General features: G+C 29.7%; 1 protein-coding gene and 1 long non-coding RNA gene across 2 annotated transcripts; both read left to right on the top strand.

Moving 5' to 3' along the window:
• The first annotated feature begins 3,183 nt into the window (after window positions 1-3,183).
• LOC130672880 (uncharacterized) lies at window positions 3,184-5,737 on the top strand. Its single transcript, XM_057477650.1, has 6 exons — window positions 3,184-3,528; window positions 3,622-3,800; window positions 4,392-4,630; window positions 4,715-4,941; window positions 5,111-5,213; window positions 5,336-5,737. Exons 1-6 carry the CDS (start codon window positions 3,423-3,425, stop codon window positions 5,607-5,609), a joined length of 1,128 nt encoding a protein of 375 aa, XP_057333633.1. The 5' UTR covers window positions 3,184-3,422; the 3' UTR covers window positions 5,610-5,737.
• A 556-nt stretch (window positions 5,738-6,293) lies between these two features.
• On the top strand, window positions 6,294-7,676 carry LOC130672890 (uncharacterized). Its single transcript, XR_008990789.1, has 3 exons — window positions 6,294-6,370; window positions 7,152-7,387; window positions 7,471-7,676. It is a non-coding gene; the product is annotated as an uncharacterized LOC130672890 (long non-coding RNA).
• The last annotated feature ends 3,687 nt before the right edge of the window (window positions 7,677-11,363 follow it).

Here is an 11,363-nt window from a genome sequence, read left to right as displayed (position 1 = left end):
GTTGAGTAATTTGTTATCTTTGTCTAACGCTGGAATTAAAAGCGCCACCATACGTTGGACAAAATAATTTCAAAAATTTTTGGTGGAGTGGCAGTCGATAAAATAGAAAATTTTTAAATATTAAATACTGACAGTTCAGGAAATTTTTTTGAATGTTGATAGAAATATTTTGTAGTGAAATTTTGAATTTATTTGGAGGATAAGAAAAAATTTTTTAATTAAATTTTTAGAGAGACAGATGAGTGGAGTCAGTATTGATTTAATGGTATTATTATGGGACTGCAAAATTACATTAATATATTTTAGATTAACAATGAGACAGACAAAATGACAAAACGAGACGGGAATCCTTGACAGTAGGATATTACTCATCATCAGCCAAGGGAACCATAGCTACACACTAGGCCAGGATAACTAAATTGCTGGAACTAACGCCCGACCAACGAGACGAATCTCTCTCACGGTTTAAACGGAAATGTATGCCGTCGTGTGCCAAAATGTCATTCTCTCACTTACTGAAATAGATTCCAAGTGTAAAAAGAAATTAAATAAAACTAGACTTGAAATAAAAAATTAAAAATATTTCAAATTTAATTAAAATTTTTTACTCTATTTTAGAAAATATTTTTATTCGGCTAAAAATAAAAAACTGAGATAATCACTTCTATTTCAAATTTAAAATAAATTATTCGTAACTTTAATTTTAAATTTCTGTCGAAATTATTAAATTTACATTAAAAACCAATCAGATCTTTTTTGTCGAGCGTTAAATTTTCTACAAAATTGCTTCTAAAATTTTTTTTATATTTCCACTAGTTCAGCCAGAATTTTAATTTAAACTTTTGCTAAGTATGAATATTTGTTTAAAATTTACAAAAAGTTTACTTTGATTTCCAATTCCGTGTAAAATATTAAATTTTCGTCAAAGTCACCGAATATCTTTTTTATAAAGAATTTAATTTCCTTTAAAATTGATCTCTTTAATTTTTGTCGTATCTTCAATAGTTCAGCCAAAATTTTAATTTAAACTGTTGCTAAGTATGAATATTTTTTTTAAATTTACAAATAGTTTACTTTGATTTAAAATTCCATGTAAAATATTGAATTTACGTCAAAGTCACCAAAGATCTTTTTTATAAGAAATTCAATTTCCTTTAAAATTGATCTCTTTAATTTTTGTCGTATCTTCAATAGTTCAACCAGAATTTCGATTAACCCGCCACAGGAACTACAAAAAATTTTCTCTCACAACTGAGGCGACAAAATCAAAAAATTAATTTCTTCTGCAAAAATGAAACATTTTATTTGTCATCAAACTTTAATTAAAACATAAAATTTTAATTTTGCAAATTCTCTTACGACACGAGAAAAAAAAAATAATAATTGCACTCACATTGAGATAATTGAAATTATCATGAGCTCATGTACACATAAAATACCGTTGGATAGGTGAATATGACCTGTCACTCATGCTCTAGTCTCTTGCTGACTCGATGCAATTATAGAGCCCTAATTACACCCCCCGATATCACCCCGTTACCCTTTCCGAGCCTCACTCACTCACTCACTCACTCACTGCTATCCTCTCTACTATTACAGTCCTCTTGTAGTTTCCTCACTCCAGCGTGTGCTCGGTTAATTAATTCCTACCTCATTAACAGTACAGCCCGACTGCACATTCTCTTATTCTCTCAACCAACCGAATCGTGATTATCAACATTCTTAAATTTTACTCTTAAATAAATTACAATTAAATTTAACGTCTATTTAAATCTGTGTCAGGTTATAATTAAAAAAATTTTTAATTTAAATTTATTGAGACCACTATCTCCTTTATGATTATGATTATTTTTAAATTAAGAGTGAATATAAATTTTAATTTAATAAACTTCCTCGTTTACTTGTACTTTATTTACACGACTATCGAGTATTATCTTAAAATGACGAGACTGATGAGATAAATTACATGTATATAAAATTATCTGAGTAATTAATTAACGACAATTAACATACTCATTTTGATAACTAAATAAATTATAAATTATTATTAAATATGTAAGTAATTAACGTTGAGTCAATTGATAAATTAATTAATAATCAGTATTGCAAATATAGTTTTGACCTTTTAATTAATAATTATTCCTCATTAGCAATTTTTATAATTGTTTTTTTTTTTTTTAATTAAACCGAACATTTACTACAGTTAATTAAATTTTGAATATAGGGGAGGGTGGGGCAGAGCGGCCCCCCTAAGCCAATTATTATTTTTTGTGGCTTTCAACCATAAGATCACTTTACTTTTGTCCTATTTCGAACAAATTTATAGACATTTTGCCAAAATTCTGAAAAATTTTTTTTTTTTTTTGTGGGGCAGAGCGGCCCCCCTTCAAAAAGTGATAAAAAAAATTTTTTTTTTCGTTTTTTTTTTTTTTAAATTGTTTTCATCATTGAGAATGTATTTCTTTCTCTTGACAACTATTTTTGGTTTTATATTACTCGAAAAAAATTTTTTAAAGCGTAAAAAATCGTTCACTCTCGATTACCTTAATTAATAATTGTTATTTAATAAAAAAAAAATCAATTCTATAATTTTACTTTATTTCAAAAATTTATCAACTAAAAAAAAAAATTTAATTTTTATAAATTTTTAGTGACCAAATTTGCCTCTTACATAGAGAAACGGCCGAAAAATATGAAAAAATATTTTTTTCGGAAGTTTCGGCTGGTCCATTTTGCCCCAGGTGTTATGCGTAGGGCTAGAAATGTGGAATTATAATAATTTTTTTTTTAATTTGACGATAAAAATATGAAAAAATCACTTTTTCAAAATTTTGGGCTTGTCCATTTTGCCCCAAATGTCATGCGTAGGAGTAAAAATGCGCAAACATATCGGATTTATAGTAATTAGTCGAAAAAAAAAAAATTTTTTTTTTGGTCAAAATTTCAGGGGGGCCGCTCTGCCCCACCCTCCCCTATGAGTCTATTAAAAGTTTTTATATAAAATATATAAAATTCATTAAAAATTCTATGGTTCAAAATTAAAAAAAAAAATTTGGGTACAGAAAATGGTATTAATTATTGAAAATTTTCATCAATCTTTGCCTTAATGATCTTCGCCATATTAGTAATTATTAACTACGATAAGTTTCCATTTTTTTTTTTTTTTAGTCGTTTGATAATCTATTAATAAAATTATTATCCGAACACGTGACGATAAAATGATAAAAAGGAAGTTAACTATTATATATATATATATATATATATATATTTATATATGTGCATTGAGAAAGCGTTATTAAACTCAACTTCATTGGACGCGTGTCAGCTAAATTAATTTTTTTTTTTTCGTCGCGGATAGTAATTCTTAGAGAAAAAAAAAATTTTTTTTTCAATACATTGATTTTTATTACTTTTGAACTTCAATGTATATCTTCATAACTATCGCACTAATTTTGAATATGAAAATAGTGTCTGTGACACCGAGAATAGTTTCAATACAAGAAGGGGATCCAGATGTTTGGGAACTGGGTAATTATATACAATTTTGTAGTTATATATATGAACAAAGCTGTTTTTGTAAAAAATCAAAAAAATTATTAATTTCTACTGATTACTGTGAAGGATCACTAGCGTATTTCAATAGCCTGTACTCAATTACTATCAATGAAGAATATTTAAATAGTCAAAAATTGTGTTCTGGAAAATGTGATCTTATTGGCAGGACTAAAAGAAATCAATCATCGGATTCAAATTATCCTAATGAATGTCATGGAACACTTAAATATTGCTGGTTGCATGAGGTAAAATAATTTTACGATTATAGGTAATCTGATACATATAAGAAAGATATGAACAAGATGGATGCCTGAAATACCTAAAGTACAATCGTAGCTTGTAAACAGTAGAAAAAAAAATTTTATTTTGACACCGTACAAAGTACTTGGAGTAAAATGGAACATGAATAATTTAAGAAAATAAAAATTTTTTCATCGCTTTCTGATAGAAGGTTTCGTTAAATTTAAATGAAATAAAATTTTGAGTTCTAATTAAAGTCAGAAAATGAAAAAATTTTTTTTCAAGTACCTAAAGACGTATTTCGAGATCAAAAACCATAATAATAAATTATTAATCTAGATATCCTCGGCTGCCCAATTTCAAAACACAGTAACTGATAAAAATAAAATTTTTGAAATATGCGACGTAAATTTCATATTTTTGAAATAATACATATATGCATCGAATTATGTCCACAAGACTCCACTGGAACTAAAACTACTAAAAAATAGATTTTGAAAAATTTGTCCGTTACTGTGTTTTGAAATTGGGCAGTCGTCCCATTGCACGAAGATTTTTTTTGATGAAATGTAAAAATTTTGAAACTTTACTTTTAGGCCAGTCAAAAACGACAAGCAGCAGATTTTTTATTATCATTTTATAGGACGTTCATAAATGAAAATGGAATCAGTACACGAATGCAAAAAAGAATAAATAAAGCTGACTATGCATTAAGTCATGCTGGTAATATTTGTAAATGTTTATGCGAACGTACTTATAACCCGAATTTTGCGACCCCTCGTGGTGAATTACTGGATTCTATATGTTTCGATTCAGTTTCAGTTGACGACGGATAGTAAGAGAGTTTTCGTTCAATAATGATTAGATTAAAATTTATTTTGAACCTGTATTGTAATTAACGGAAAAATAATTTTTTTAGTGTCGCTACGGGGGTTCGATTTAAAAGATATGATAACAGAATACATCTTGAACTTCTGCAAGGAATATTAACTAATGGAACAATTAATCCGAGTACCCTCCAATGGAAAACAACTAAAAAGTGTAAAGACCAAAAAAAAGTTATTTATGACTTTAAAAATGGCCATTACAATGGTTTAAAATTCATACTAGAAGATATTATTCTGCCCAACAATGCAGTTGTTACAGGTTATATATATTTATAATTACAAAAGATGGAAACTTATAAATTTTTCTGTTTTCTTTTAATATAAACGATAAGTCCAAAAATCCTGTGTATAAAAGTTCAAAAAATTGATTACTTCCTCAACGTCCCAATTTTTTTCGGCTTTTCTTTATAATTTTTTTGTGAATATAGGCGTAGCGTTACGAAAAGCAGTAATTGGACGACATATCACTAAAAGCGGCAATATTGATTACCATTACATGAAAATTATCCAGCGAACTAACTGTCACGAAAGGTAATTACAAGTATTATCTACTATTACAGTTACGTCCTAATCTATGACACATTTTTGAATTCAATGAACAAGAATTTTTTCGAGTATACTGTCAATATCAAATTTTTGAATTCCAATTTCAGAACGAGTGATTTGGTTCACGTCTCTCCGGTTCTTGTGTCAACTACATCTTTAGTAGGAAAAAATGTAGAACTCAGTAAATCATGCAAACATCACATAAAATTTGGTGGAACATCGGAAAAGTATGATAATATACAACATATTGTTCCTTTTGTTGATTTGCAAGAAATTGTAACAGACCCCCCCGAACCTATCAATGGAATTGGCTGGTATTATCGGGGCATGCCTGGTTACGGAGGTTTTCTAGCTCTAAAAATTTTCAAAAATAGCTTCTAGTACAGTCATGGCTATATTTCGTTAAAAAAATTTTTGTTTTTTCAAAATTTGGATTTTTTTCGTACCATTAGAAATTAAATTTTATCTGTAAAAAATGTAATTCTAAAATTGTTAAAATAAAAAAAGTAATTAGCCTTGAGTTTAATAACTTGTGCCTCTATTAAAAAGTTATAAATAGATAAATTTATATTTTTTTATCGTTCAGAAATTGAATGATCTTTTAATTAAATAATTACCCGTTGACGTGTTACTGTAATAAAATTCTCCCAAAAATATGATTGATATATATTTCTATATTTATAACTAACATTAAATTCAGACTTTGCTTGGCATATGGCAAACTTTTTTTGGCTCTCCAAGAATTATTATAAATATACTTAGATCATTTTTTTTCAATGATGATGTATAATTTCAAAGTATGGCTTCTTGGTGTGTTTGCAATTATTATGAATATAAAAATATCACCAGTGATATCGGGATTAGTGTCTATAGAAAGAGGTCAACCACACAATGAACAACCAGGTAATTAAACTAAATTTCCAGCTAAAATTATTTTTTCAAATTTCTGATGTTACTTTTAAGGTTCATTCGAATATTTCAATAGCATGCACCCAATTTTAATTAATGAAGAGTATTTAAATGATGAAGGATTCTGTACGGGATATTGTGACCAACTTGATACAACAAATAGAAACCGCTCAAATTATTCAAGTTATCCAAATGAATGTAATGGCCAACTTCGATACTGCTGGTTTCACGAGGTTAATTATTAATTATTTTAGTACTTATACGAATTGGGGCAAAGCGGCCATATGGGGCTCGGTGGTATCAAAATTCTGAGACGGAATTTTGAATGGCCAATTTGTCTCGCCCCGGGTCAAAAATAAAACTTGATTCAGGCTCGCTTTACCTTATTTTCTTTTGAAGTTATCGATTTGCCGACGATTTTTCGATAAGATCTCGACTTTTTCGACTTGAATTAAATTTTTTTCAACTTTTTGAACTTTTTTCATCTTGGTTTCGATTTATTTCAACTTATTCGTACTTTTTGATCTTAGTTTCAACTTATTCGTCTTTACTTCTAGCACAATAGTCATTCATCTTGCAGAATCAAGTCGAAAAAAAGTAATTTGTTGGCCTCACTTTCGCCTTAATGTATAAAAACTATGGCACCGTAGTTTTGACTTTTTCGCCTTATAATTTAAGTCGAATAAGCCTAAATCAAATCAATTTCGACTTGATCTTGACTTTTTCGTCTTAAAATTAAAAATGAATAAGTCTAAACCAAGTCAATTTCGACTTAATTTCAACTTTTTCGTCTTAAATCGTGACTAAGTAAGCCAGTTAAGTCTAAACTAAGGCGAAAACTCAATGTATTTCATATCTCCGTAAAAAAAAGTCGAGTTAGTCTTATAAAAAACAGCTCCAAATTTCGACTTGGTAAGCCAAGTCTAAATCAAGTTTTATTTTTGACCCGGGGCATGATCACTACGCAATATTTGTTCTTACAATAAAAACTAAACATAAAAACGGTAATTTTAGGTCAGTGAAAAACGAAAAGACGCGCAGCTTAATTTGTTTTTAAAATCAGTTTCAACTAATCATGGATTTAATCGAGTATTGCGACAAGGAATAAGTATTGCTTACGATAAATTATCTCATACGGGTAATATTTGTAAATGCATATGTGAACGGTCATTTGATACGAATTCTGATACTCCTCGTGACCAATTACTTGATTCCATATGTTTCGATCCAGTTTCAGTTGACGATGGACAGTAAGAAATTATTCGCTCATTAATAATTAAATTGAATTTTATTCAAAACCTGTATTGTAATTAATGGAAAAAAATTTTCCCAGTGTCGCTACGGGGGTTCGATTCAAAAGATACGGTAACGTAATTTATCTTCAGCTTCAACAAGGAATTTTCGCTAATAAAACGATTGACCCGAGTACTGTCCAATGGAAAATACCCAAAAAATGTGATAACCAAAAAAAAGTTATTTATAATTTTAAAGACGATCGTTACGATGGTTTGAAAATTCCATTGCAAAATTTTTTTCTACCAGAGAATGCTGCTGTAACAGGTAGTTATTAATAACATATATTATTGGATAGAAAACATTGACCGTAATTGTGGTTTTCAAAAAAATTTTCTTGTTCTACTGAATAGGAGTAACATTGGGCAAATCATTGAGCGGGCGACTGATTGATAATGGAAATATTGATATGAGCAAAGCTGAGATAAAAAAAAGAACTCGATGTATCAAAGGGTAATTATAGTTTCTACAAAATATTAACAAGAGCTGACTGGGAAAATAAATGTTACGTTTGTTATTTGATTTCGTTACAGCTCTGAATCAGCGTACATTGACTACAGTTACTGGCCATCTGTATGGTCAATTAGACCAAGAATGGAACGTGATCTACTATGCCGTCACTTAATATTTGGGGGAAAATTGAACAAGTCTAAAGATGAAATCCACGTGGTTCCTTATGTTGATATGCAAGAGCTCGTTTTAAATCCTCCTGAACCTCTTCGCGGAATCGGCTGGTACTATCGCGATAATTTTCGTCACGGATTTTTGGCTTTGAAAATTTATAAAACAATGTAATGAATATATCATGGTTCAATTCTTATCTATCTTGAACAAGAATTCCTTTACAAATATGTAATCACAATAAAATTATTCATTTTTGTCATGCAACTGCGGCTTTGAAAAATTATTTCAACAGAAATATGAAATTTCCTTGAACTTCGACAAAATTTATTTCACTCCTACACCAAATTCGTAATAATTGTCCACGTATTTAAAAATGTTTAACTTTAATTGGTAACAAAAGATGAAATCGCCTAAGCGTGTAATCCAGAGGCACTAAAAATGAATTTATTCAAAAATATTCTTCATGTTTAATAATCAGATGCTTGAATAATCAATGCATTGATCCCCAGAAAATAAAATAAAATTCCCAACCGAGAATCATGATATGAGTATGTAAAAATCGAGTTAAATCATAGCACACGTGGCGTAACCTTAAACGAATTATTTTTACGACTGAAAGTGATGCGTTGACAGCCGAAATTTCACTATGCCCGATCACAATGTACAATTCTCTTTCCCTTACCGCCCATTACACCATTCCAGCCTTCAATCCCATAACCTCAACCCCAGTTTCTCTCCTTATCCCCTTATCCCCATTCCTCTTATACCCTTCATTACACCCAGTTACCAATGATACTTTGACGAAGCTGAAAATACTCAGTCTTCACTTCACCGTGAGCTTTACTATTCAAATTATAAATTGAATAAGCAATTAAATAATAAAATATAATTATTTAACCATCAGCAAAAAAATATCAAAAGAATAATTCAAATAAATTCATCAAGAGTTTTTTTCTCTAATTAATTACGACCCAATTAGACATACTTTTATCATTATCATTATTATTATTATATTTTTTATATTTAATTGAAAATGGGATTGCGAGTACGCGGCATTAAGCCCGCGAGCGACAGCATGACTGGTTATAATAATAAAAATTTTTTCTTTTCTATATTTCAACTCCCTATTTACCCCCTCCCTGCCCTTTCTCTTTCACGTTCCCCTTTCTACCCCTATTTCAAACCCATCTCTTTGCTGGCTCTTTTGCTTAAGAGGGTTTACTTGTATCCCCTGAGACGCGCATGCGTCATCCGATTAAATTTACTAATTAGTTAATTAACTTAAGCACAAGGACTCTTCTCCACTTGCACACTTTTATACTTCCGGTACTCCAACTCTCTGCCTCCACTTCCACCTCCGTCATCCGGGGCTAAGTAACTTGACCGTCTGATTATGACGCATCGTTTTATACTTTTAAAAAAAAAAAAAATCACTTTTAATTTGCCTAAATTAATATTTTTCTCGGCCATTAATTACCCGGATACACATGAGCGCCAGAGTATTTATTAATTTAATTTAAAAAGTTTAAAAGCACTAGCGCATTCGCGAGGAAGGCGGAATAAACATCAGAGAAAAGTAGAGTAGAGTAATAGTAGTAGTGGATAAAATCAGTTAATGTATAAAGTTAGCGTGGTAATGTAGTAAAAACGATCGATCACAATGTAATGTCTATGACAATGGAAAATTAATGTATTATCTTCCCAAGGTGGACTAAAACCTGTCGAGAAGCCAAGAGAAGTCTGAAAAAAAGTAAATAAAAAATAACAGGAACAAAACCTGGTATGGACGATCCAAACGAGGTAACAGCAGAAGAAGTAAAGAGTATATTGGCTGGTGGTATATATAATAGTGATGATAGCACGGCGGATACGTCGACTACTACGTTGGGACACGTCAAGAGTCCAGAAGTGCTTTTCCGTGTTCCTTAACTCACTCGTTGTGTCGTCTTTTCTCTTAGCCTCAGTCCTTCTTTTCGATTCTCTTACTTATATACTTTTTATTTGCAAATAACTTGCAAAAAAATTTATATATATACATATATATTTTTGCTTGAGGCTCTAACTGATTTTACATTAATTTAAAATAACTTCAGGGTCTTTTACTATAAGTCCATTTAATTAATCCCTGAAAAGTCAATTTCGTTTAATATTTCAGCAGTAAATCGCTGAGAAAATTTTTTAGAAAATGACTTTCAAATTTTCTTTTAGCAATGGCCTAGATGTCTCATTTTACCCCGAATACTTTTTGTTTTTGAATTCCTTGTAAAATCTAAATTACAAATGAATCGTTTATTTGAAAAACCCCATAAGTCATGTTTTTTACGAAATTGGGTTTTTTGCATTTTTGGGTTCTTTGGATGTCCCTCCATAGAAATCAATCAAAATATCCATCAAATCTGCGTTTAAAAAAAAATTAACGGGTTGAGAGCAATTTCATTTAATTAAGAAACCCCATAAGTCAATGAGTCAAATGAACACATGCACTTTTAGTTTTACAGAAATAATTTTTTTTTTTTTTAATTTCAAATGTTGGTTTATTGTTGACTGTTATATGACTAATTAAAATATTTAAATTAATTATAATTTTTTGTAATTTCTGAGTTACAGAGTTCAAATATATATTTAATACTTCATTTTGTCAGTGTAATAAATGATTTGAGTGGAAATATTTAAAAAAACTGATTTTCTAATTTTTTTTTCTGTTTGGTTGAGAAACCCCATAAGTCAATCAGCTTTAAATAATTTTAAGTAGTTTCAGTTAAAAAATTAAATTTTCCTTGTTGAAATCTTTTTCCGAGACGCTAAGATTATTGTATTCAATTATTTATTTATTATTTTAATGTCAAGTTTCTCCAAAAAAATGTTTTTTGTGTTTTCCGAAAAATTTTGTTTTCTTGACTTATGGGGTTTCTCAAATAAACTAGACAAATTAATTTAAGGGGTAGACCGTCGTGCCCCTGCCTCCCCTTAATCTTTAAATATTCATATTAAAGTCCAAAAACAGTTTGCTTCTAGAACGATGATATATTTTTTTTCAAAATAAATAATAAAATAAAAATCACTACAAAACTCGTTATAGATACGGGCGTGATTTTTTTTATCATTTTCTTTTGAAGGTGATTACATATAATTTGTAATTGAGATAAATAGAGACGTATGCCCGTATATGTATGCTAAGAATAGAAATGACTCTAATGGCCCTCATGCCCTTGGACTTGACCACCAAATGCGGGTCGATCGTGTGCATTCAATTCAAATCAAGACAAAAGTACCAGCTAACAAATGTCTTTACATTTTATATCAGCCTAT

Source organism: Microplitis mediator, chromosome 8, assembly GCF_029852145.1.
Source record: "Microplitis mediator isolate UGA2020A chromosome 8, iyMicMedi2.1, whole genome shotgun sequence".
Classification (NCBI taxonomy): Eukaryota; Metazoa; Arthropoda; class Insecta; order Hymenoptera; family Braconidae; genus Microplitis; species Microplitis mediator.
This window is presented reverse-complemented; position numbering and strand designations above follow the sequence as displayed.

Excerpts from the sequence above, each read along its gene's own strand:
- LOC130672880 (XM_057477650.1), top strand. The coding sequence starts at position 3,423 with ATGTATATCTTCATAACTATCGCACTAATTTTGAATATGAAAATAGTG. Across the intron at positions 3,801-4,391 it reads AATATTGCTGGTTGCATGAG|GCCAGTCAAAAACGACAAGC; the intron begins GTAAAATAATTT and ends CTTTACTTTTAG. Across the intron at positions 4,631-4,714 it reads GTTTCAGTTGACGACGGATA|TGTCGCTACGGGGGTTCGAT; the intron begins GTAAGAGAGTTT and ends TAATTTTTTTAG.